General features: G+C 35.2%; 8 protein-coding genes and 1 pseudogene across 9 annotated transcripts; 4 read left to right on the top strand and 5 right to left on the bottom strand.

Moving 5' to 3' along the window:
- On the bottom strand, nt 96–4,139 carry LOC104770573 (arogenate dehydratase/prephenate dehydratase 1, chloroplastic-like). Its single transcript, XM_010495024.2, has 11 exons — nt 3,584–4,139; nt 2,053–2,120; nt 1,871–1,963; nt 1,581–1,781; nt 1,416–1,496; nt 1,200–1,295; nt 954–1,031; nt 789–878; nt 635–702; nt 474–555; nt 96–385 (listed from the first exon to the last, which is right to left on the bottom strand). The coding sequence occupies exons 1-11, from the start codon at nt 3,861–3,863 to the stop codon at nt 329–331; spliced, it is 1,194 nt and encodes a 397-aa protein (XP_010493326.1). The 5' UTR covers nt 3,864–4,139; the 3' UTR covers nt 96–328.
- Nucleotides 7,284–9,317, top strand: LOC104770565 (alpha-ketoglutarate-dependent dioxygenase alkB). Its single transcript, XM_010495013.1, has 7 exons — nt 7,284–7,459; nt 7,582–7,733; nt 7,845–8,164; nt 8,246–8,384; nt 8,482–8,548; nt 8,644–8,765; nt 8,890–9,317. The coding sequence occupies exons 1-7, from the start codon at nt 7,359–7,361 to the stop codon at nt 9,036–9,038; spliced, it is 1,050 nt and encodes a 349-aa protein (XP_010493315.1). The 5' UTR covers nt 7,284–7,358; the 3' UTR covers nt 9,039–9,317.
- On the bottom strand, nt 9,317–11,048 carry LOC104778681 (reticuline oxidase-like protein). Its single transcript, XM_010503130.2, has one exon. It carries the CDS (start codon nt 11,031–11,033, stop codon nt 9,375–9,377), a length of 1,659 nt encoding a protein of 552 aa, XP_010501432.2. The 5' UTR covers nt 11,034–11,048; the 3' UTR covers nt 9,317–9,374.
- On the bottom strand, nt 12,125–13,045 carry LOC104770556. The gene is made up of 2 exons (XM_010495003.2): nt 13,033–13,045; nt 12,125–12,705 (listed from the first exon to the last, which is right to left on the bottom strand). The coding sequence occupies exons 1-2, from the start codon at nt 13,043–13,045 to the stop codon at nt 12,257–12,259; spliced, it is 462 nt and encodes a 153-aa protein (XP_010493305.2). The 3' UTR covers nt 12,125–12,256.
- Nucleotides 13,931–14,655, bottom strand: LOC104770544. Its single transcript, XM_010494994.2, has one exon. The coding sequence runs from the start codon at nt 14,511–14,513 to the stop codon at nt 14,100–14,102; it is 414 nt and encodes a 137-aa protein (XP_010493296.1). The 5' UTR covers nt 14,514–14,655; the 3' UTR covers nt 13,931–14,099.
- LOC104770535 (mediator of RNA polymerase II transcription subunit 32-like) lies at nt 14,887–16,000 on the top strand. The gene is made up of 2 exons (XM_019241396.1): nt 14,887–14,961; nt 15,363–16,000. Exon 2 carries the CDS (start codon nt 15,392–15,394, stop codon nt 15,842–15,844), a length of 453 nt encoding a protein of 150 aa, XP_019096941.1. The 5' UTR covers nt 14,887–14,961; nt 15,363–15,391; the 3' UTR covers nt 15,845–16,000.
- Nucleotides 16,235–18,379, top strand: LOC104770521 (dehydrodolichyl diphosphate synthase complex subunit NUS1). 2 transcript variants are annotated; one of them, XM_010494958.2, is made up of 8 exons: nt 16,235–16,260; nt 16,456–16,508; nt 16,671–16,941; nt 17,020–17,081; nt 17,313–17,511; nt 17,596–17,692; nt 17,777–17,859; nt 18,117–18,379. In XM_010494958.2, the coding sequence occupies exons 2-8, from the start codon at nt 16,461–16,463 to the stop codon at nt 18,122–18,124; spliced, it is 768 nt and encodes a 255-aa protein (XP_010493260.1). In that variant the 5' UTR covers nt 16,235–16,260; nt 16,456–16,460; the 3' UTR covers nt 18,125–18,379. The 2 variants fall into 2 exon arrangements, with proteins under 2 accessions (XP_010493260.1, XP_010493268.1); XM_010494966.1 differs by lacking the exon at nt 16,235–16,260 and adding an exon at nt 16,290–16,373.
- Nucleotides 18,504–20,801, bottom strand: LOC104770510 (ATP-dependent Clp protease proteolytic subunit 6, chloroplastic). The gene is made up of 9 exons (XM_010494947.2): nt 20,592–20,801; nt 20,442–20,503; nt 20,280–20,334; nt 19,645–19,843; nt 19,495–19,560; nt 19,255–19,395; nt 19,108–19,161; nt 18,892–18,984; nt 18,504–18,672 (listed from the first exon to the last, which is right to left on the bottom strand). The coding sequence occupies exons 1-9, from the start codon at nt 20,684–20,686 to the stop codon at nt 18,625–18,627; spliced, it is 813 nt and encodes a 270-aa protein (XP_010493249.1). The 5' UTR covers nt 20,687–20,801; the 3' UTR covers nt 18,504–18,624.
- Nucleotides 21,834–25,809, top strand: LOC104770491 (annotated as a pseudogene).

The raw sequence follows: 26,386 nt of genomic DNA, 5'->3' as shown, positions 1-26,386 counted from the left end.
TGATTGATTAACAATACCCCACCTTTTGTAATGAGGATTAAGAAACAGATATATTTGGTATCGGAGATTTTTTTTTAAGACAACAAATTATTAACTGATATTAACAGAGAAAACCTGTTTAATGTACAAAGCATATTCTTAACAAAAGCTAGATCAACTGTTTCTGTCTCAGCAATAAAGGAGTTTGAAGCTAAACTTCTAAGATGAGAAAATGGTGAAAAAAGAGTCTTGCGGTATACCAAAGCTACAAACCTTGTTCTTCTGTTTGGATATATTCACATGGTTCTGCACGGTATGGTAACATGAAATCAATAGGAGATTTGCTCGATTATCTGACTAGATCCATTGGATAACACCCGAGGATACGGATGAAACTTGCGAATTCCTGCAAAACCAAAAGGTAATTTCTTTGGAATTGGTGAGCCTTAAGACCAGCTATAGAATAAAAGCTCTGGTGTTTCAAGGACTGGGACCTGTAGATGGCCAAGAGCGTGCTGAGCACGTGTTTCAGCCATGGAAGCTTCAAAATCAATGTAGAATAAGTAATCAAAGTACCTGTCATCATCACAAAACAATCACTCAACTACTTCTCAAAAAAAGATTGGTGCATGTTGTGTGTTAGAAAACTACTTACTTAGCGCTTCCATTGTTAGAACCATCAACTACTCTTAACGGTCTTTTTCTCTGCGGACGACTTTCTATCTAAAAGAGAGCAAGAGCTACGTCATATATTCCTATTTTCTGAAGAAGTTACTGATAACAGGGTCCAACTTTTCCTTGGAGCTTACCTTGGATAAATTAATGCTTCTTAAAGCAAAAACAGCCAAGGCCTTGAACAGCACACCAGGACCTTCTTCTAACGAGAACACGATACTTGTCTGAGAGAAACATAAGAGCATTACTATTGGGAGCTATAAGTTTAAGCCATAGTTAGTATGTAAATATGTGATTACCTTATATGGTCGATCTGTTCTTGAAATCATAGGCTCTCTCGCAAGTATCAGAAAGCGGGTCACATTGTTAGCATCATCCTGAAAACCGTAGAAAGAACAAAATATCAACGTAGAGATAATGGATAATCGATATGTTTATTGTTTAGTCACATTCTACTTTTTACCCATTGATGAGCATCTCAGTATGTTGATACATTCACAAAGGAAACAAATCTATCAATAAAATAGAGGATGGAGACTAGTTACTTGTATATTCTCGGCAAGAATATCTAGGCCATATATATTTGCAGCCCGTACACTCGCAATTGCTCCTACATCACTCTTCCCGCTTGAAGAAACAGTCTGAAGAAAACTTGATGTTTCATTATTTCAGCGGGGAAAAAAACTAAAGTAAGTGAAATCTTTTATGTGAACTGAACTAAGAATAAAGTCGTTATCACTCGTTATCTCGAGCTGTGTCACCTGAGCAGCAGTGGCAGTGTCTTTCGCAGATATTCTCTGTATGCCTAAATTGTTAAGAGAATTCACACATTGATCAAGCGCCTGGAGAGAAAGAAAAATTGAATAAACAGTACTCAAAATCAGTGAACTTAGAAGCGAGTCTGAAGGTAATGAGTGCAGAAGAACCTGAGGATGGCTTAGAACACATTTAATATCTTCTTTTTTAACACCAGGCACTCCTAAGAGACAATGATTCACAGGCAATTGGACTTCTTGGACAATGTGAAGCCTATGACGAAGTAGCAAATCATAATTACGGTGGATACTACCACCTACCGAATTCTCTATCGGTAATACTGCTTTATCCACCAACCACAGCTCAACAGCCTAAGAATGTATCATATGAAAACATAGTAAAGCACCATACCTTTGTTGTGTGGGTATGAATGTATTAGAAGTGATAGATAAATCAAAACCTGGAACGCAGCTTCAAACTGTTCACATGGCACGGTTTCACAATTTGGATATGCTTTTAATGCTGCTGTCTCACTATATGCACCTGGTATGCCCTGCAATTGTAGAGTGTAAGTAAACACAAGCAACTTAAAAGAACGAGAAACATAAATTTGCAGTTAGGTAACGAAATTTAATATTTCACCTGAAATGAAATTCGCACTTTTGAATCATTACTGGCAGAAGAGTAAAGACTGTTTGCAGTTAGTGGTTCTGTAATCAAATTTAGATGTTAGGGCTTAACGAAGATAATGATAATAACGAAGATATGACAGACAATGCACTGGAGTTTCATAATATTTCTGGGATTGGTATGTTACTGTTCATTGACAACAATTCGGAAAGCAAGTTTCGTTTCACTCAAAATAGATTCGAGAACATATTTCCCTATGGCACGATACAAATGACAATGATTCATCACTTTATGAGAGAGACAACATGAAAAGAAAGACTGCATCTCAAACATCAAATGCAGCTACTAATATGTAAAAAGGAAATCCGTATTAACAAAACCTGTCGTGCACTCCATTTTCAGTGCAGCTAGTAAGCCCGATGTTGTGATGCAAATGACAATGATTAATCCATTTATGAGATAACATGACAAGAATGGACAAATCTGAAACATCAAATGCAGCTACTAATATGGAAAAAGTACTTAGTACTAACAAAAACATATCGAGTATGTCCATTTCCAAAACAGATCAGTATATATATGTAGCTACTAATGATTGATCTACCTAAGAGACTACACGACAAGAGATCAAATCTGAAACATCAATGCAGCTACTAATATGGAAAACAGATTTTCTTATTAACAAAACATATCCAGTACTTTCATTTCCAAAACAGATCGTTATACGTGTAGCAAATCATATGTTGCATTGCAAAGGACAATGATTGATCTATCTATGAGACTACACGACAAGAAAGATCAAATGCAGCTATTAATCTGGAAAAAGAAACCAGTACTAACAAACATATCGCGTACTCCACTCTCAATGCAGATTGATACACTTGAAGGAATAAAGAATCTAGTAGCAACAAAACATATCTAGTGCTCAATAAACAATGATGGAAATTATAGTATCTTAGATCAGTTCACATATAGCAAAGCCTCAAGTTGCAATGCAAAATGATATTGATCCATTACACGACAAGGAAGATCGAATCTTAACATCAAGTGCAGTTACTAATATAGATGGTAAACAGAAGGATTCTAATGTCAAAAGACATTTGCTATTAGTGGAATCAAGAAAGTTGAGAAACATTAGTAATGACAGTGCATAATTTAGTACCCATTTCAGTGTATTTGTAACAGCCAAAACAACTCTTAAATTCAGCAATCTAAAGAACAAAAGTTCAGAGTACTTTCATAGGATTGTATTCACATATAAACAGAAACAAGCAACGATGCAAAGGACATGGTCATTGTTATATCTCTTCAGACGTAGTCTAGTCTATTGGTAAGAATGCGAAACAAAGATGAATGATGGACAACATTTCTGAGCATGAAAATGCTTTCTCATCTACTTAAGTAAAGAGGATCCTACAAAATCAAATTCAGCTAAATTTACAATTTTGAATTCGATAACCGCATAAACACACAAGAAACCAATCAGCATTTCCATAAAAACAACATGTTCCAATGAAACTGAGAAAGGGGAAGGAGAACTCACTAGGAAGCATACTCAAGTCTCTATGAAAAGTAACAGATTCAGTCTCCCGAGTCAGACCCATTTCATCAGAGGAGGACTTTTTGAGCTCACGGCCATAAGGAACCTCGCCTTCAATGGCAGTGACGACAGCTCTCTGAGAAGCTGAGGAAGAAGAGCAAACCCAGAGGCAGAAACGATGGCGTTTAGCTTCGAATTCGGAATGACCCACAAGAGGAGAACGATGATGATGAGTCGTTTGGGGACAAACCCAAATGGGAAAACAACAACACCTCAGAGCCATACCACAAAAGCAAAAAGTGAAGAGATTTTGTTTTTTGTGTTCAGAGGAGTAATAATAAAGAAGGGGCAATGTGAAGGAGAGATTTAGAAGAATTAGGTCAGCAGAAGTCTCAATGGGGCAAATGGATTTGGTAAGAAAGAATGGAGAGTCATGAAGATAACGTCAAGTCAAAACAAAACAAAAAAAGTCTGGATTTTTTTTTGGTTTTTCTGGAAGGTCTTTCAAAGGAAAGAGGAGCAAACTCTATGAATGTATGAATACTCTCTTAAGACGGAAAGGTCCACACTTGCAAGACGTTTACTTATACTATTATACACACACACCATATATATATATACATATATCATTTTTAATAATTGAATTACAAAAATAGTTTAGCCGACAAAAAGGAAATAGATTTTTTTTTTTTTTTTTTTTTTTTTTTTTTTTTTTTTTTTTTTNAGTTTTGATTGACGCATGGATATTTTGTTGAAAAGTAAATGGACTACTTTAATTTTGACTTTATTTCAAAGGATTTGGGTTTAAAAGAGTTCCTAAACTTTCTTAAAATTATAAGGAAATGGTTATTCTACAAATGAATTATAATTAAAAAAATAGAAATGAATAGTTTTCATCTTATTTATATTTTCTGTAGAGTGGATGAAAAATATTTGATATATGGTGAATTTTATAAAATATATATTTTTTAAAAAGAAGTAATTAGTTCTAATATTAGATGAATTATCAATTTTACATTTTAGTAACATCTGAGATAATCTATTTTTCATCTAATTTATTTATTTAAATGTGGCTAGCATTTACAATAGGAAAACAACTACTTCCACCATGAACTTAGTCGTTTTGTCCTTCCACGTGGCATCATAGTCAGCTACACCAACAACATCTTTAGATTTGTTGATTTTGGCCATATTTATATAGTTTATGTAGAAAATTTAAATTATAGTTTATGTAGAAAATTCAAATTATAAGTTAGTTCATGTAGTTATAAACACATTTGAACTAACTTATAATTTTGAGAAACATTTTGATGTGAACTAACTAACAAAATATCCATGCGTCATCAAAACTATTTTGTTGCATCATCAAAATGAATTAAGGTTAGTCAAAAAAAAAATGCTTGCTTGAGAAGATTGGTGAGAGATAGAGATAGAGAGAGAGATGTGAAAAGTGATTTGTGGAAAAGGTTTTATAAAACAACTTTTCTATACTATATAATGTGTTTTTTTCCCTTATTATATAAAAGTGCCAATTTGCCAACTAACCAAATTAAGTGAATAACATGAGGGGAAAATGGCCAATTGCCTCGTGAACTTAGTTATTTTATCACTTTCATATGAACATAGTTTCTGTGAACAATAAAATAGTTTTGAAGACGCATGGATATTTTGCTGATAATCAAATAGACTACTTGAATTTTGACTTTCTTTCAAAGATTTGGGTTAAAAAGAGTTCCTTAACTTTCTTAAAATTATTAAGAAATGGTTATTCTAGAAATAAATTAGATGAAAAAATAGAAATGAATAGTTTTCAACTTATTTATATTTTATGTAGAGTGGATAAAAATTATTTGATATATGGTGAATTTTATAAAATATTTAAAAAGAAAAAAAAAGTAATTAGCTCTAATATTAGATGAATTACCAATTTTACATTTTAGTACCATTTGAGATAATCTATTTTACATCCATTTTTTTCATTTAAAAGTGGCTAGCATTTTCAGTCTAAGAAAACTGTTTGATATATGGTGAATTTTATAAAAGATTTATAAAAAAAAAAAGTAATTAGCTCTAATATTAAATGAATTATCAATTTTACATTTTAGTACCATTTGAGATAATCTTTTTACATCCAATTTTTTTCATTTAAAAGTGGCTAACATTTTCAGTCTAAGAAAACTGTTTGATATATGGTGAATTTTACAAAATATTTATAAAAAAAGAAGTAATTAGCCCTAATATTAGATGAATTATCAATTTTACATTTTAGTACCATTTGAGATAATCTATTTTACATTCAATTTCTTTAATTTAAAAGTGTCTAGCATTTTCAGTCTAAGAAAACTGTTTGATATATGGTGAATTTTATAAAAGATTTATAAAAAAAAGAAGTAATTAGCTCTAATATTAAATGAAGTATCAATTTTACATTTTAGTACCATTTGAGATAATCTTTTTACATCCAATTTTTTTCATTTAAAAGTGGCTAGCATTTTCAGTCTAAGAAAACTGTTTGATATTTGGTAAATTTTACAAAATATTTATAAAAAAGAAGTAATTAGCCCTAATATTAGATGAATTATCAATTTTACATTTAAGTACCATTTGAGATAATCTATTTTACATCCAATTTTTTCATTTAAAGGTGGCTAACATTTTCAGTCTAAGAAAACTGTTTGATATATGGTGAATTTTATAAAATATTTATATAAAAAAGAAGTAATTAGCTCTAATATTAAATGAATTATCAATTTTACATTTTAGTACCATTTGAGATAATCTATTTTACATCCAATTTTTTCATTTAAAGGTGGCTAACATTTTCAGTCTAAGAAAACTGTTTGATATATGGTGAATTTTATAAAATATTAATAAAAAAGAAGTAATTAGCTCTAATATTAGATGAATTATCAATTTTACATTTTATTACCATTTGAGATAATCTATTTTACATCCAATTTTTTCATTTAAAGGTGGCTAACATTTTCAGTCTAAGAAAACTGTTTGATATATGGTGAATTTTATAAAATATTTATATAAAAAGAAGTAATTAGCTCTAATATTAGATGAATTATCAATTTTACATTTTATTACCATTTGAGATAATCTATTTTTCATCCATTTTTTTCATTTAAAAGTGGCTAGTATTTACATACTAATAAAACTGTTTGTTATATAGTGATTTTATAAAATATATTTTTTTTAAAAAGTAATTAGCTCTAATATTATTTTCACTAAAACTAAAAATACAACCATTTAAGACAATATAATTTTCTAATGTGAGAGGCGGTGATGATAACAACCTATTATGTTTAGCTTTGGTGTGTGGTTCACACTTGTTTTTGTTTTGTTTTAGATTGGCTTAGAGAAAGACAGACTAAAAGGCTAAGTCACACGGATGGATTTGCTTACGACTACACTCTTTGACAGCGAGAAGCACCAAGCGGTCATTATTAGGAACTCACCAATCGCTATTGGGGTAAGTGTTCCTTATTTTGAATTCTGCAGCCATTTTTCTAAAATATTAAAACAAAACTAAACTGTTCTAATCTAATTTACTTTTTTCTTTTTTGAATTGTTAATATCATAAAAGGAATTTAGGAACAGCAAATAAAAAAGAGAAATATTCTAAAATACAATTAAACATTAAACAAAAAAAAATATAAATCCTACACCAATTAAAAAAAAAAAGGGAAAACATAACTCTAAATTTAAAACTCTCGTTAATTCGCACAAGCCAGACAGAGAGAGATTAGACATCAACCGGTGAAGTTGGAAGATGTACGAACCGGCGAACGTCTCTGACGACGCTACGGCTTTCCGGGGAGCTGAGAAAAAATACAAACTTTACTATGAACAGCATTCTAAATTCACTAGAAAGTAAGTAAAAATCCAATTTCTCTCACTAAAATCGTTCATTCGACTTCTTCTTCTCACTTTTGCGTTTGTTTTTGTATCCCTTCTTCCCACTACTTATATGTTTCCTCCACTTGAACTCGCAGGAAGAAGCTCCCAAAGCCGATTGATTTGTCTGAATTGCTCGATTTCGATTTGATTCGACAAGGTTTCAACAAAACTGGTGTTTTGCCTGACGGGATTAGGGTTATCGAAGCTGTTGATTCTTCCCCAGTCTTCTGCATCGAGGATCGACCCGGTAAGTTAAAAAAATCCCCAATTTTCCAAATTAGGATCCTAAAGACTCAGTTTTTTTTTTTAAACAGATTTGCCTAATACTTATGGAAGTGGGATTGTTATGATTATAAAGGTTTTTACTTTATCTCTGGTGCATTGAGTTTGGAGGAGCAATGCAAATGGATCAAAGAGAGCTTGACGACTTTTCCTCAGCCTCCTAATAGAACAAACCACAATGCGATTTATGGTCCTATTGCTGATTTGTTTGATTCCGCTAAAGAAAACAAGGTGTTGGTTCAAGAGGATCTTCCTACCAACAACATATGGAAGTTTTATGAAGAAGAAGAAGGTATTGCAAAAGCAAAAGATAGAAGTTGCAAAACAGTTTCAGCTTCAGTTCTTTTGAGGAAGCTTCGTTGGAGCACCCTCGGTCTACAGTTTGATTGGTCCAAGGTTCAAATCTTGAACTTGTTTTGATGAGTTTTAGCAATGCAACCTATATGAATGCTGAGATGTATGTCTTTTTTCTTCCAGCGTAACTATGATGTTTCTCTCCCTCATAATGACATCCCTGATACACTCTGTCAACTAGCTAAGACACATGCCGCCATTGCAATGCCTGCTGGGGAGGAATTTCGTCCAGAGGGTGCCATTGTAAACTATTTTGGTTTAGGTAGATTTAACCTTAAATTTTGTATTTTCTTGCTTTGGAAAAGGTTAATATTTCAAAGGTGTAGAAGTTTGAAAACCTTTTTTAACTCGCTCTTTAGGTGATACCCTTGGAGGCCACCTTGATGACATGGAAGCTGACTGGAGTAAACCCATTGTAAGCATGAGGTATCTCTCTTTGCCTTCTGTCTTAGCAAAACGTAATATCATACATCTTTTGAAGCGCAATAGTGAGTTATGTTCCTTACATTTTCCTTACGCAGCCTTGGATGTAAAGCTATTTTCCTCTTAGGCGGGAAATCAAAAGAGGATCCTCCTCATGCTATGTATCTCAGAAGTGGAGATGTTGTACTAATGGCTAAAGAGGCCAGAGAATGCTACCACGGTAATCTGCTTCACTTTACACAGTCCTTTGACACTCGGGATTGGAGATGTACTCTATTGCAAAAAGAAGCCAGAGTTGATCATATTCTGTCTTTGATTTGAGATTATATCTGTTGATTATGCAGGCGTGCCCCGTATCTTTACGGACGAAGAAAATGCGGAAATTGGCGCCCTTGAATCAGAACTGTCACGTGAAAGTGGAAGTTATGGAAGTTATTTCGCAGAGTACATCAAAACTTCGAGGATCAACATTAACATCAGGCAAGTTTTCTGAGTTGCCTGAATGCTCCCGGTGGTCTATAAGAGCATCTGTATTAGCATCGAGCGAAAAGATTTGAGAAGCATCCCTTTGTTATGTTGCGCTGTTTTGGTTTCGTATCCCCTTTAGGATCATAGAATCTCTTGATTATGTAAGATATGAGTGGAACTGGGGTAGTTCATACAAAAGCAGATTTGATTTTGCTGAAATTTTGAGGCTTTAGACCGTTATTGATAGCATTTTTATAATTACAAAAAGCAAACATCATTTTTCAGATGGCATATATTGTACATACATATTCGTATATTGTAGTTTCGGATATCAAAAGAAACTCAGTTAGGTGCCTAGAAACTAACGCCTAGGTGGTTTGTTAGGCAAGGTAGGTATACTCTGTTCGTCTCTAAAGAAGTTTAGCGGATCCACGGCAGTTTTCACTTTCACCAACCGATCAAAATTCTCTCCGAAATACATCCTCCCGTAAACCTCTGCTTCTCTGTAACTGTTTGGGCCATGGCTATTAACTCCAATATCCAGATCCCTGTAATTGATATACGTGTGTCTAGGGTTCTTGGTCACATAAGGAGCCATGTAGCTATAGAAAGTTCTTGCCTTCTGCAAGAAACTGCTTTCCGCTTCTGTTCCCGGATCTTTCCAGTTCATCGAATGCTGGACTTTGTAAAGCTTAGTCCTGTGCGGGAATGGAGTCTTCGTCGTAGGCACCTCGGTCATTATCCCACCGTATGGATTAAACACTAAACCGATCTTCCCAACTTCAATCATCTTCTTGAACAAGAAATCTAAACCCTCTTTGGTGATCTCTTTCTCGACGAAATCGGACTTCCTCTTAAGGAAATATGCGGAATCCGGGTCACGGTCCAGTAGAATCTCGGGTTTAATCGATGTGGCATTATCGTTGTTCGCCCACCACATCACCGACTGTATCCATGTCATCTCTGTGCAATTCTCCTTTTTCAAACCAAGCTCTGGGAAATCTTTGGTTAGCAGAGACATAACATCGTTTGAGTTCCCCAAGAACATAGCCACAACCGATGCTCGAACTGTTTGATTTTGGTTCCGAGTCACAGGCTGTAACAATAACCTCATGAATAGACCTGGATCAGTCTTGGGAGCAACGAACTGCCATTTATGGACCATGTCAAGAGCATTTTCGTCCAAGTTTTTCTCTACTCTGAAAACGGTTACGGTCGGTGGGACGGGGACAAGCTTGATCCTGAAAGCTAAGATCACACCGAAGCTCGCACCGCCTCCGCCATTAATAGCCCAAAACAGATCTTCTCCCATTGCTTTGCGATCAAGAATCTGTCCATTAACGTCTACGATTTTAGCGTCGGTAACGTAGTCAACGGACAAGCCGTACTTTCTGATCATGTTTCCATAACCACCGCCGCTAATGTGACCTCCAGCTCCAACCGTGGGACAAACTCCGGCAGGAAAGCCGTGAGTTTTGGTTTTTTCCCAAATCCTGTAGTAAACCTCACCGAGTGTAGCACCAGCTCCGACCCATGCAGATTCGGTTGCAGGGTCGACAGTGACGTTACGGAGGTTCGACATGTCGAGGACGAAGAAAGGAACGTTAGAGACGTAGGAAACGCCTTCGTAGTCATGGCCACCGCTTCGAGTTTTCAGCTGGATGTTTAGCGATTTCGTGCAGACGACGGCAGCTTGGACGTGGCTCTCAGAACGTGCAGCGATTACGATCGCGGGTTTGGGAGACGCCGTGGTGTTGAAACGCGCGTTTCGGATGTAAGCACGTAGGACAGGGGTGAAAGCTGCAGCGGTTTTTGGTAAAACAACGTCGGATAATGAGTTAGGAGGAGCTTTCGTTTGGTTTGTGAAACATTGGAGAAAGTTTTGGTAGATTGTGTCGGGAGGAGGTTCCACGGCAAGAGAAGTGGAGACAAATGATGAGAATAAGAAGAGAATTAAACAAAAGATCTTCATTTTTGGTTTTGTTTTGCTAATTGAATTTCTGTAGTATAAATAGTGCATGGGAGTCGTCTTTAATTTCTGTTGAGATTCTAATCTTTGGCCATTTTTAGGATTTGTTATATTTGGTCAAAGATATTCTTGTTTCTTTGTTTTTTTGGGGTTTAGAATCAAGTTAACTACAGAAAGAGCACAACTTTTAGAAGTCATTGTGAGAAAGAGAATTGTTTTTAAGAGGTAATTGTAGAATGAGGTTAGCTTTGGGAAGAGAATAGGCATGTTTTACTTTCACCCTTTTCTTTTAAAAAAAAGGTTCATTTGTCTTTTGTAAGGTTGAGAATTGAAAATAGTTCCAGAGGCAAGTCCAATTGGTTTTCTTAAGAATACATTAGATTTATAACTGGAAGTGAAGGAAATGATATGAACCAGAGTTGGCCCTTAACTAGAACTAGAACCAACCAACTCTTACAATTATATGTCCCGGTTCTTAGATATATGTTTGCCACAAATGAGCTGAGAGAGACGTGGGTTTTCATATACTTGTAGCAGTTGCGATGGAGACGATGATTTTTGGTTCCGTCAAGACGTCTAGAGATCAAAAGTGGCATGCCAAGCAAAGAGTGTTCTAAGGAATGACCGACGCTGTTAGCCATGACATATTAAGGTTAAACTTTACAACAAAATCTCAACTAGTGATCGTAAAAGAGTAATATTTTCTTGTGATGAAACGACTATTAAGGTTAATTAAACTTCTCAATATGAAACGACAATTAAGGTTAAACTTCTAAATATAAAACGACATGTATTCTCGGGATGCTATTAAATTAAGGGAATCGAGCGCCAGAATAGCACAAACATAACACTCTCTATAAATCGTTTAGAATGTTCAAGGTTTCTTCTACCCACAAATTAAAATATAATACGCTCAATTTTTATTTAGTTTATTTGTTTTATAGGAAATCACACCACCACTAAGTTAAATGAATTCTACCAACAAGAAAACATACAATAGAAGAAGAAAAAAATCAAAACGAAAACAGAAAAAGATCCTTAAAACATCATTTTAATATTATAGCGATGGAGTAAAGGTTAAAGAGAAATTGTTTTTTTTTGAATCATTATGAAATTGATCTTTCTTTGCTTTTATTATAAGAAAAGGAAAGAGATGAAACAAAATTATAATATAGATTTTTATACAAGTGTGATCAAAAATCAATGATTTGAAGAATAAGCTTTTTGAAAGATTGGATAAAATAGGAGATTTTTAATATAGCATCGATCCATAATTAGTTCCAATTGTACATCTTATGTATACGTGTTAGCAGAGTACTGTGATAGATCCCATCCTCTTGAGCAACGTAGTTATAGAAGGTTCCGTGAGGCATCCTACTGTCTTGGATATAGGCATCGAACTTCTTCTGTACCTTATAATCAGCTCCTTTTGACAACGTACACCAGAAAAGTGTGTGTCCGAAAACTCTATCGTGGAAACTAAAGCTATAATCTTCGCCGTTAGATGGCATGTATTTTTCACGAACATCGCCGTCTCCAGATTTGCAGCGAACCTTGAGCCATTTGTTGTGTGAAAGACTGTTTCTGAATGTCAACGTCGTCTTTTTCCCTTTAAATGGGTTGGAGGAGATGACATGCTCCATATTCACAATCATGCAAAAAGCCAAAACAACTAGAAAGATTGAGATATTTTCATTTAAAATTTTTTTTTTCTTTCTAGATGTTTTTATTTATTTATTTTATTTTATTTTTGTCGGATCAACTTGTGTTTGTTTTCTTGTGTGTTTTACAGTACTATATATATAATAATTGTCTTGTGGCTCTATTTTCAGAATATTTTTTTTTGGTCAAAAAGAATTTTCTAGTTTATGATTTGTGGTATCAAATCGTTTCCAATTAAGACCAACAATAGATGATGAATGGTGGAGAACCAGGCTTAATTTGTGGTTTGTGGTTTGAGGTTTAGAAAAATATATACTTATTTCTTTGTATTTTTTTTGGGTTTAGATTAATTGTAATATAATCAAGTTAACTACAGAAAGAGCACAACTTTTAGAAGTCATTGTGAGAAAGAGAATAGATTTTAAGAGGTAATTGTAGAATGAGGTTAGCTTTGGGAAGAGAATAGACATGTTTTACTTTCACCCTTTTTAAAAAAAAAAATGATAAGTTCCTTTGTCTATTGAAAGGTTGAGAATTAAAAATAGTTACAGAACCAAGTCCTATTGTTTTTTTTTTTAAGAATACATTAGATTAATAATTGGAAGTGAAGGAAATGATATGAACCAAAGTTGGCCCTTAACTAGAACTAGAACCAACCAACCAACTCTTTACAATTATGTCCCGCGGGTTCTTATGTTTGCCACAAAATGAGCTGAGAGAGACGTGGGTTTGCATATACTTATAATAGCAGTTGCGATGGAGACGATGATTTGGTTCCGTCTAGACGTCTAGAGGTTGTAGATAGTCAATAGTGGCAAGCCAAGCAGAGAGTGTTTTAAGGAATGGCCGACTTATTTTATTTAGGGTTAACTTTACAACAAAATCTCAGCTATAGTGATCGTATAAAAGATTAATATTTTCTTGTGATGAAACGACTATTCAGGTTAAACTTCTAAATATGTAACTTCTCGCGATGCTATTAAATTACAAATTGAATTAATGTAATGTTTTCGAGGAGCTAGAGTAGCACAAACATAATAATGTCTATAAATCAATTAGTAATGTTTAAGTTTTCTACACACAAATTAAAATATAATACACAAATTTTTTATTTAGTTGATTTCTTTTATATGAAAACACCATTAAGTGAAATGAATTCAACCAACAAGAAAACATACAATAGAAGAAACAAAATCCTTAAAACATCATTTTAATACTATGGGAGTATTTAAAGAGAAACAAGAAAAAATGTTTTTCTTTGAATCATTATGAAATTGATCTCTCTTTGCTTTTATATTATAAGAAAGAAAAGAGTGAGTTTTTTTACATGAAACAAAATTATAATATATAAATTTTATTTTACAATTATGATCAAATCAGTGATTTGAAGAATAAGCTTTTTGAAAGATTGGATAAAATTAGGAGATTTTTAATATAGCATCGATCCTTAATTAATTAGTTCCAATCGTACATCTTATGGATACGTGTTAGCATAGTACTGTGATAGATCCCATCCTCTTGAGCAACGTAATTATAGAAGGTTCCGTGAGGCTTTCTATTGTCTTGAACATAGGCATCGAACTTCTTATGTACCTTATAATCAGCTCCTTTGGACAACGTGCACCAGATAAGTTTGTGTCCGACAACATCATCGTGGAAACTAAAGCTATAATCTTCGCCGTTAGGTGGCATAAATTTTTCACGAACCTCTTTGTCTCCAGAGTTGCAGCGAACCTTGAGCCATTTGTTGTGTGAAAGGCTGTTTCTGAATGTCAACGTCGTCTGTTTCCCTTTAATGGAGATGACATGCTCCATATTCTGTATCATGCAAAAAGCCAAAACAACTAGAAAGATTGATACATTTTTCATTTTTTTTTTGTTTTTTTTGTTTTTCTTTCTCTCTAGATGTTTTTATTTTATTTTATTTTATTTTATTCTAGTCGGATTAACTTGTTTGTTTTCTTGTATGTTTCAACAGTACTTTATGAATTGTCTTGTGTCTCTATTTTCAGAATTTTTTTTCTTTTTTTTTCTTTGGTCAAACAGATTTTTCTATTTTATGATTTGTGGTATCAAATCGTTTCCAAATAACACCAAACAAATCAACAATAGATATGAATGGTGGAGAACCAGGTATGATTTGTGGTTAAGAAATTTTATAATATTTAATCCGGTCTAAGTCGGTCCGGTTTGTATTAAAACCAGGCTTAATTTTAATTATTCTAAACCAGTCTTAACCTAACCAGACAAATAATACAGAAGAAGAAGAAGAAGAAGAAGAGTGGCAGAAATCGAGAGACTCCGTTCATCTCCGGTGGTAAGTTTCTCATCTTTCTCTCCGGCGGTTTTGGGCTTGTTTCGTTTGGATTATGTCTAAAATATTCCAAATTTCTTCAAACGGTTGATATTATCATCTATGCCGTGAATGATCTATATGTATTGTTTACTTCCGACTTGGGTTTACGAAAAAAAAATCGTACATTTGCAATTTTCGTTATATGTCAATCGTACAAGTTCAATGATTTTAGCTTCCGTTGCATCTTTTGTGTTCCTTAGATTTTGATTTCTCTCATTCTATGCTTAGCTTTAGCCTTAACGAATTCAGAATTCTGAGGTTTAGGGTTTCTTTATATCTAAAGATCTGAACTTTTTGCTGGGATCTTATTTCTCTTTGAAATCTCATATAATCTCTTATTGATTGATACTTGGTGTGTGCAGTTCTATATTATTGTAGAGGATTGATCAATATGGATAACATTGTGGACTCATTGAACAAAGCTTACGAGAAGTTTGTTCTTGCCTCGGCTAGTGTTATTGAGTCTAAAGAGAGTGCAGGAGGGCAAAAAGCATCTCTCACTGATGCTGCCTTGGAAAATTTCAAGGAGAAATGGGAACTGTTCCGTGTGGCTTGTGATCAAGCAGAGGAGTTTGTGGAGTCAGTGAAGCAGAGGATTGGATCTGAGTGTTTAGTTGATGAGGCTACTGGTTTAACTACTGCATCAGGAGGAGGCCAAACAGCAGCGGCTAGTGGTGCTGCGACTAGTCTCCCGCCCATTAGTGCAGTAAGGCTTGAACAGATGAGTAGAGCTGTTCGATGGCTTGTTCTTGAGCTACAACGTGGCTCTGGTGTAGCTCCTGGCTCTGTGCATTCCTCATCTACTGGGTTTGATACTAGATTCGCTGAAGACTCGACTCAGTAATAGCGTGTCTTGCCTACACACTCCTTAATAACTTCGAAACAACGCTTACAACCAAGCAAGAAGAGTGGCCATATATACATATTCTGTTATTTTATGTGATTGAACCAAGCAAGAAGCAAACACTTGGGTTTTGATTTTAGTTGTTATGATTCCTCATATGTTATGTTTTCTTTTAGTTGTTATCAAAATCAAAACATGCCTAATTTTATTTTATCTTGTACGTACATACATTAATGTTGTTGTTGTTTTTTTGGGTTAATCAGCTTTAGGTTTTGTATTAAAGTTATTAACCATATGATTATCACGAGTTTAAGACCCTCAACGAGATTATGATAGCTATATAATTCACAGCAAAACCATGATAAAACGCAAAAAAAAATTGTCTCACTCACAACAAAACCGTGACGAGAGAAAAGGTTAGAAAACACTTAACTTGATAGAGTTTGAACTCACGACGTCTCAGACACTCACGACGATACATCGTTTTGTTTAGTTTGTGCTAAAAAAACAAACGGATTCTGGCATCTGGGTACTCTAAAAAAGGGTGTCCTTTTTTTTTTCTCATGTCGGCGATCTTCTGTAATTCCGTTTTGTTTTCCTAAATTTTTCAGATACTATGGATTTGAATCAATCTATGCGGCTCCTGAGTTCTTGGATTGCTCAAGTAAGTTTTTTTTTTTAGTTCCTTAATTACGAGGCTTTACTTCATTAGTGCCTCAAGGCTTATCAAATTCAGTTGATGCATTGAGTTTTGGTTCCTCTAGCCATTGTTTCGTTTCTGATTGAGGATTTATGTTTATTTGGGTGTCCAATTCTTTTCCTACAGATTGGTGGTTTAGGTCTTGATTTGCTATGGCGTTTCATACACCTTGTTGTGAGCTTATGGTACATTGTCTCTGGCATCATTGAGGCAGTTGAAAGCTATGCCATATCGTTAGGACTGAATAAAAAGTACAGTTCCATCAATATTGAGAAACTCCGGTGTTTAGCTGTTGTAGTTGACATTGAAGAAGCTCGAGATGTTTCCAAGGTTATTGAGCTTCTGCAATGGCTAAGAACCATTGGGGTGAAACAAGTTGGTCTATTTGACTCGCAAGGTAGATGCTTTAGCTATATTATCTCAATTGTTTTTCGTTTATCAATACAAATATGATTGCTAAAGTTTGCTTCTTTAGGTTTATTGAAGAAATCCAAAGATATGATCCTTGGAACCGTCCCAGGTTCAGTGTTGTCAGAGGTATAAGAATCTCATAGCTTCATTTAGTTTGTTTCTTTGCTCATGAATCACAATATTTAGCTTCTCTCTAGCTTCTCGAGATATAAAGGACTTGATAGATAGGAAAAGAAATGTACATATTGATATTACTTTAGCATGAAAGTATCTGCAAGTGATGTCACTTTGATTTTCTCCATGAGCTTCAGATTTTTAACTTTATCTTCTCAATGTATGTTTGTTCTCCTTTCTCAGGAGATTGGTGAAAAGAATTCTTCCCCTGACCAAAACCCCCTGGCATTAGAATTCATTTCATCTTCTGACAACAAAGAAGCTGTTATGAAAGCAGCCAACATACTTCTTCAGGACTACTTGAAATCCAGTCGTCCCGAGAACGATAAAGGGGAAAACTTTTTTACAGAGACTCATTTGAACGAAGCACTTAGAGTTGTTGGTTTGTGCTGCTTATGTCAAATAGAATTCAAGTCTTTTTCTTTTAGGTTTCTTTCTAAGAATCTCATGATTTAAAATCTGGCAGGTGAGAATGTACATGCACCCGATCTGTTGCTGGTTTATGGACCTATAAGGAGCCACCTCGGTTTTCCTGCTTGGAGACTTCGATACACTGAGATAGTGTATGTACGTTTCACTCTTTTCTCTTATATCTTTAGAGCTGAGTCTCATAGAGTTTGTCTTTCTTGGTATTTGTTTGTTGACAGACATATGGGATCTTTGAATTACATGAGATATGGTTCCCTTTTGAAGGCAATTCACAAGTTCACAGGTGTACACCAAAACTATGGTAAGTCTTTCATCTCCTACTATTTCACATGTGTGTGCGCGCACAAGTATATACAGAGTGAGAGAGAGACTACGGAAGATCACTTCACAGTTCTTTAGACACTAAAGTTTCTACCTTCCACTTGGATTGAGTCGCCCACTAATTGTTTAACAGGGATGTTTAACTGTTGTTTAACTGGGATGTTTAACTGTTGTCTAACTGAGTCGCCCAAATATATTCTGTTGTTTAACTGGGATGTTTTCGGCTTTTCTTGACAGGAACTTAACGGTGATGAGCGAGCAGAGTTTCAGAGATCAATTTTTGGTTTGTGATTTCCACAGTTATCGTTAGTGAATTCTAAAGGAGACATTATTGAAGAGCTATTTGATTCAGTGCTGCCACAGTTGTTGCCAATTTGTTCAAATTGTGTTCTTACTGTTCTATGTTACATACTCTCAGTACCCAAACAATATGTGCCTTGGCATTGTATAGGATTTTTAAGTTTTCACCTGAATGAATAGTAACAAGGCTACCAAACCAATCTGTTTTTTCATAAAGTTCCGGTATGCTTGGTTATCGTGTGTAACAAAAATAGAACATAAGATTTCAGACTGTTTCAGCGCCAACAAAAAAAAAAGCAGCTTAGATTTTTGTTTAGTAGACTGTAAAACCAAAAAAAACACGAACTGGTTTATACACAAATGTCAGTTACAAGTGTTCATATTCAAATGAAATTGGAAGCTTTAAACATTGCAATGAGCTATCTCTGTGCATTGTCATTCTGCTTCAGTATTCCGTTTCCAGTAGACCATCGATAAGCCCAAACTCAAGAGCCTGCATAAGAAAACAACCGAGAAATATCATATGCGAAAGATCATAAGGAACATAACAAAAAAGACAAAGTCCATGAGTCATGGCTCGTCACTGGTTTTGAACCCAAGGCCTCGTAATTCTTAACTACCAGTGAGTCATAGGTCATTATAAGGAATTCGAGTTAATATATAAGATTTGATTTGTAATAGTAACTTAACCGTGAGATCAGCGGCAAATTACCTCAGATGCAGATAAGAAACGATCTCTTTCGGTGTATTGCTGCACTTTTTCAAGAGGTTGTCCCGTGAAAGCTGCATACATCAGGTCAATTTTCTGCAAGTAGAGACAACCACAGAGATCAATGAGATCAACTATTCAAATTTTAGCTCCAGAGACTTGCTCGATCTGTCATATTCGTACAGAAGGAAGCATGAGGATAAAAAGAGTGAGACTTACTTGTCGTGCTTCGATGGCTTCATTCACTTGTCTCCTCACGTCCTCCACATGTCCCTGCAAAATTATGTCAGCAAGAAATCAACTTAGTTCATACGCATATAAGTCTCCAACTTAAATGGTATTAACTAGAAGTTTAAAGAACCATACTCCACATCCAGTTTGCGGTTGATGTATCATGACACGAGTATTAGGCATTGCATAGCGCATTCCTTTTTCACCTCCAGCAAGAAGAAGTGCTCCTTGGCTTGCAGCTACTCCAAACGCCACTGTTCCAACTTTAGGCTTGATCTAAAAATCATTTTGGAGCAAATTCAATATGTTAATATACCGAAGTCTCTGGGTGATGGAAGAGAGAAGACAATGTGTTATTACAGGAACAAAACTTACCCAAGACATACAGTCATAAATTGCTAAGACGGAGTAAGTGCTGCCACCAGGACAATTCAAGTAAATCTGTAACAAAGATTACTTCTAAGTAAATATGAGATTTACCTTATTGAAAAGTGACATGGAAAAAAAAAAGAGCTTTCGACTAACCAGGATGTCGGATTTATCATCAATAGATGCGAGAGTTACAAGCTGAGATATGACTCGCTGAGCCACCTGTGCGTTAATTGGTTGTCCGATGAAGATGATGCGGTTGCGGAATAACACAGAAGAAAGGTCTAAAGGTCCTCCAGGGGTCATCACTGAAGGCATGACAGGCGGGTTTCCTTTTTTCGCCTCAATCACAAATCTAAAGATTGCAACACAGAAACAAAATCAGTTGAACACACTAGAAAGAGAAAGGTTGAGCTATCTCTATCAACCAATTCACAACCATATAGTCTATGGTAGCATGTATATTATCATAAGAAAAGAGTGTCAAACATGATATAATTTTTCGTTCACAGTTGACATTAGTACCAAAAACTCTAACACTTTATCTTATCTAACATACAACCACATAGTCTATGGTGACATGTACTATCAATAATATTAGTACCAAGAAATCGAACAATCAATCTACCTTAGAGAAACACACAAAATTGGATACTGAAAGAGCTAAAGAATTAAAGAGTGCCGTAGAAACACGAAAGGTAGAGTGATCTATTGCAATTTCAATGGTGAAAACATAAACTTTGACAGAATGGTGCATTCATAACTAGAGGGATAACAGAAATAGAGATGACCTTGGATCCTTGTTGTCAAGCTTTATTTGTGACCCAGAAACATTACTCGAAATTCCTGAATCAAACACAACCCAATCTTAAGACACAAATCACTAGTAGCGGCAAGCAACTCAGTGCCAACATTTAGAAGAACCTAAACAACCCCAAATGCTTTAAAGTTACCAGCTTTCAGTGAATCTCCATACGGACTCGGCAGAGCTGAAACTATCCGTCTAATAGGATTCCTACACATTGGGTCATGGAATCAAATTCTTAATCGAAGCTGAAGCATAATCATGTGAGAGTGTGATTGCGTTTACATAAAGGTAGTACCTTTGATTGTGAGATAGATACGAAGTGGGTTTAGGGTTCCAAGTTCGAGAAGAAAAGGAAAGACCGAGAGGAGGTGAAATTGCCAAACCCGCCATTTCCAGAGCTCAGCTTTCCTGAATTTTTTTTCTTTGTTCAACAAAGAATCAAAAAGACGATTTTTTTTTTTTGGTTTTCCGGGTTCAGGCGTGGATAAATGACAGAGGACGGCAAGACTCAAGGTTACTGTTTGGACACGAGCTTTAACTGAGCCCAACCAAGGTAAGAAACAAACAGAGCAACAGGTCCAAGAGGCTCTGACTGAGTCAGAAGGTTTTAAACGCCCAAAATAAAATACTCCAGGAGAATATATAATAATTTGATTAATCTCAGAAAACAACACCAATTCGCTAAAAAAAATGATAAAAGAGTACTTTGTGAGAAAATGAACTTTTATGGCACCATTAGTTATTGCTTGACCACAACACTTATTTTCCCATACAATACACCACTCAAAATTAATTAGTTTATTTTGTATTGACTGATATTTTATTATTCAAGTATATTTATGTTCTCATGTGAATTTCATTATTTTAAATATAAATTCATGCACCTTATCTTTGTAGTTTGGACTGTTGAATTGTGTAAAGATCAGATTTTGAATGAAATATTCAAGATTGAGTTATTTGTTGACAAACAAAGATTTAGGATTTTGATAGTCTCGACAAATGTTGCTTAATGACCAACTTTAAAACCAAGCTTTATGTATATTTTGTTAAATAAATACAAAAAGATCTAATAAAATTAGATTCATAATTAGAATTTAAATTTAATATTTTTAGAAATACTTATCTGCTGTTATTTATGTATAAATTTTCTTTTTATTATAGATTTAGAATTTTTTATATTTTATTATTAAATAGTTTAGCAAAATTAGAATTAACCCATGTAAATATCTTATAGATACAATTGACACATAATCTTGCGTAACTGTCAAAACAAAATTTATATAATAAGATTATGATTCAACTTGACCACAAGTCCACAACACTTATTTCCCTATATAATACAGCACTCAAAATTAATTAGCTTGTTTTGCATTGACTGATAATTTTATTAAACAAGTATATTTCTGTTCTCATATGAATCTCATTATTTTAAATATAAATTCATGCATCTTATCTTTGTCCTGTTGAATTGTGTGTAAAAGATCAGATTTTGAAAGAAAAAAAAAATGAAGATTTAGTCATTTGTTACCAAACAAAGATTTAGGATATTCAAAACTAAATAAGTATTTTAAACCATATGGCCTTGAATGTAGAGAAAATTATGGAGTAATTAACTCTATTAAGTCACCTGCCCAAAAAAATTAATGCAATTGTACATGCGTTTGACTCTTGTCCAAGATAATTTTCGAAACTTACTTCTTATTCAACTCTCTCATTAGTGTCATTATAACCGTCGCCGGGAAAATCATGGCAAAGTCATCGCCGACAAATATTCCGGCCACTACGATAGAGGATTATGCTCATAGTCCCGTCCACTACGCCGTCGTTGTAGGGGATCACGCCGGTTTGACTCGTCTAGTTTCGTCATTGCCTAAACTAACCGAACCGGAACAAATCCACACCGAGTCCGACTCAGTAAACCAAGAGCGAGTCGCGGAGCGAATCTCCGCCGTCCTAGACCGCCGTGACGTTCCTTTTCGAGAGACGCCTCTTCATCTAGCGGTGCGTCTCGGCGACGTTTTCGCGGCGAAGACGATCGCTTCCGCCGGAGCTGATGTCACGCTCCAGAACGCCTCCGGTTGGAACTCTCTGCACGAGGCTTTGTGTCGTCGGAACTCAGAGATCACGGAGGCTGTTCTCCGGAACCACCACCGTTCGGCGTGGTGCAAATGGAGACGGAGGCTTCCTCATCTGATCTCCGTGCTAAGCCGCATGAGAGACTTCTACATGGAGATATCGTTTCACTTCGAGAGCTCCGTGATACCGTTCGTCGGAAAAATCGCTCCTTCCGACACATACAAGATCTGGAAACGCGGCGGAGACTTACGCGCCGATACTTCTTTAGCAGGGTTCGACGGTTTCAAGATCCTCCGCGCGAACCAGAGCTTTCTCTTTCTTAGTGACGGAGACGAGTTTCTTGATGTATCTCCTGGTACGTTGCTTGTGTTGAACAGAGACAATAAGACGATCTTGAACGCTTTCGAAAGCGCTAAAGATCCGATTAGCGATAGCGATATCGCTGGCATTTTCGGTCAGTCTAGCTTGTACCGTCCAGGGATGGATGTTACTAAAGCTGAGCTCGTTGAGGTTACGAATTGGCGAAGGCAAGAGAAGATTGAAAACGTTGGAGAATGGAAAGCTAAGGCTTACGATATCGAAAACGTTAGTTTCAGTTTTAAAACGAGGAAAGTGGAAACAGAGTTGGACGAGAATCATCGGAGGAGTGTTACAGAGCCTTTACGGCAGCAGAGCCGGCGTTTTAACGTTGAGGAGTCTCGGTCGTCACGGGGGAGGAGGTCGGTTTCTTTACCGGAAGAGGCGATTCCGGTGGCTTCTTCTTCTGCGGAACGGATCAAAGAAAAGGAGTTTGTGAAGAGTTTGAGTCCTTCGGTTTGGTTGACGGATCAGTTTCCTTTGAAAACAGAGGAGCTGCTTCCGTTGCTTGATGTTTTAGCCAACCATGTCAAGGCTGTTCGGAGAATGCGTGAGCTGCTTACCACCAAGTTCCCGCCGGGAAATTTTCCGGTCAAGGTAAAAATATGAGCATTAATCGTGGGCATGACTCGCTAATTTTAGTTTCGTTTTTTTCCATCGTCGTAACTCAAAATCATTTTTAAAGCGTTTTGCATGAGAAATTAAAGTATCATGAACCTTCTATCCGACGTGTCGTAGTTTCATTGGTTAGATGTTTAGAGTGATGTGACAACATCACAAATTCGGAGCACCGGTTTCGGTTTGGTTTATGCTTTCAAATTTTCAGATTTTTCCTTTGGTGTTACTTAATAATAGAAAACCAAAGTATTTGGTTTAGTTTGGTTCCGTTTTGAGTTTAGGTATCTACACTCTGAATATACTATAAGTCCTGAAAAGTAGAGTTTTCAATCGTTTTTTTTTTGTTATCAGATCAACAGAGTTTGGTTTAAATTATGGTTTTATCAGTAAACTAAGTAAATAAATCCAAAACCGGTTTAGATATTGCTTTTCACATATAATAATAGTTTGTATTTTCATCTCTTGGTTTTTAGTTGTCCATACCGGTGATACCAACAGTGAAGGTAGTCATGACATTCACCAAGTTCGTGCCTCTTCAGCCGTTGGATGAGTTCCATACACCGCTCTCAAGTCCAAAACATCTTTCAGCTGCAATGGAAGACCAACACGACGTGGATGATGACGAAAAATCCGACGACAGAAGAATCTCAGCGTCACGTCCATCGTTTTCAGCGCCTTCTTGGTTGAGACTTAACATCAATGCCATCGGCAAGAGCTCACGGCGGCGTTTGGAGGAAGAAGAGCAAATGGTGGATCCATTCACAATACCTACAGGATATAAATGGACTAGCAACTCAGATAAATCAGGTAATTCTAAATTTCAGTGATCTATTATGTGTAACTATACTAAATTTGTTAATGTTTTGATCACATTTCATTACAATGGGGTAATATGTCTCATGCAATTTTTCATTTTGTAGGTAAGAAAATGACACTATCATGTGGATGTGCTAAAGTAAGTTTTCCAAAGAAATAAATATCTTGGGACCATGTTTGTACACCTAGTGGTTTGTAATAATATTATCATTTATGCTATCATTCGGGTTTAGTATTGGCATAATACATAAGTTCTGAAGAAAAGAGTATTGTGCAAAATATTTTTAATGCTACATCATTTACAATCATATGTAATTTTATTGTTGTTGTAAAAATCACTCATGACTTTTGGTGATGTTCCACATTTACACAATTTAGGGGATACAAATTATTTCATTCGTGATGATCTTGTTTAGACGGTGGAATTAGTTTGATAGATTATGCGCTGATCAATGGTTCTAAATTAATTAGGTTGGATGAATTGAACGTTCAGTTGTTCCAACTATATTTTATGACAAGACAGATTTGTTGAATAATAGCTCCTTGACACCAATTTGTTGTCTTTATTATCTCTGTTTCCATCATTTTAAGACTGGAGTGTAAAAAAACATATCTTACCATTGGTTTATATGAACTGTCTTTAAATTTCTTCCATGACGATGTTAAGTAGAAACTAGAACGTAACAAAGTTATAGTCTTGTGGATCGGAGTAAAATGATTAAACACAAAAACAAAAAAACATTCTTACATAGGGTTGGCTAGGTGTTTTTTAAGATCATTGTCCGTTTCTTCTGCTTCATTTTTGGTTTTGTTTGTTTGTTTAAAAACTAAAGTTGAAAGATTCCAAAACAACGTTTGCTTTGCAAGTTGGAAACGAACTAACTTGAGTTGGCAAGTCCATTCCAGGACAACCCAAATAATCATATTTAAACATTTTATATCAAAAGTAATAAAAACTTTAGATAAGACGACAACCAAAATATATAGTATAGTTACATTTACATTAGAAACACAAGATTTGACAACCCATCCACTCACTATTAGTCGTCTTTCTCCACATTTCCACTTATTTTGCTCATCTAAAATTGTTTATTCTCTCTTTACCAAGAAGAGCTCCAAGAATCAGAGTCAAGGTATAAGTTTTGTTATGTAACATAACTTATGCTTATATACTCATAGATAATGGACTTGGACTGTGATCACAAGTTAATTATATGTTTTGTTATATATATAGGGCACGTAAGATATTGGGATAACTACAAAATGGCGAGTGAAGCACCGAGTTGGGCTGATCAATGGGGGACCGGAGGAATTGGGGTGATGACGACGGAGGAGACAGCCAACAGCAAAAAAGACGTCGCGGGAAAAAAGTCCGGTAAGACCAAAGCAGGGTTTAATAAAGCCAAGATTGTTGTATTTATTGGTGTCAACTGGATGAAGAATCTTGTGCAGCGGAAGAAGAAGGACTCTATTTCTTCTTAACTATAAACGTGCTTCTGATTCGTCTTTCTTTTTTTGTTCCTTCTTAATGTCTCAATCTACTATACTAGTTTTTTTAATTCTTAAAAATGGTATTTTGGAGCTTCAATGGTGCATCCCACGAATGGAGATTTTGAGATTTAATCAACGTTCACAAAATTATAGTGTCTGATGGATCGCAAAGTCACTTTATAATCCCTACTACTTCTTGTTCCGTATTGTTATTAGTAAATTAGTTAACCTAATTACGTGTTACAAATGAGACACGTATCATGACATAACAAAATTACAATTCTTTACGGACTCGACGCATTCTCTTGGTTGTCAAAAGGAACAAAAAAATTCACTCTTAGGGCGTCTTTCAGGTTTTAATTTTTTTTTGAGCCATATTTTTCAAAATTTAAAGTAGTTCAGATGGTTGTATCAGATGATATCTTTTCAGCAAAGTCAATTATTTCTTAAGTATAGTTTTCGAATGTATTTTGTTGCAAGATCTTGCAATGAAATTTTATAAACAACTCCTAAATATAAAGTTGATCACTCTATTATTGATATGAAATCTTCGAAAATTAGGACAATTATTCTATGTATGCATTTTACTTTGTAATCTATTAAAAAATTTGTAGATGTAAAAGTTGGCAAAACGAATATTTAGAAATAAGTTTTGAGACATGAGAAACAGACTCCGATACAAGATCACGATTTATTTCTTCTCATGATTTTTTTTTTTTTTTTTTTTTTTTT

This window comes from Camelina sativa, chromosome 3 (genome assembly GCF_000633955.1).
Source record: "Camelina sativa cultivar DH55 chromosome 3, Cs, whole genome shotgun sequence".
Taxonomy (NCBI): domain Eukaryota; kingdom Viridiplantae; phylum Streptophyta; class Magnoliopsida; order Brassicales; family Brassicaceae; genus Camelina; species Camelina sativa.
Note: the sequence above shows the minus strand (reverse complement) of the source record. Positions and strands in the feature narration are given on the sequence as shown.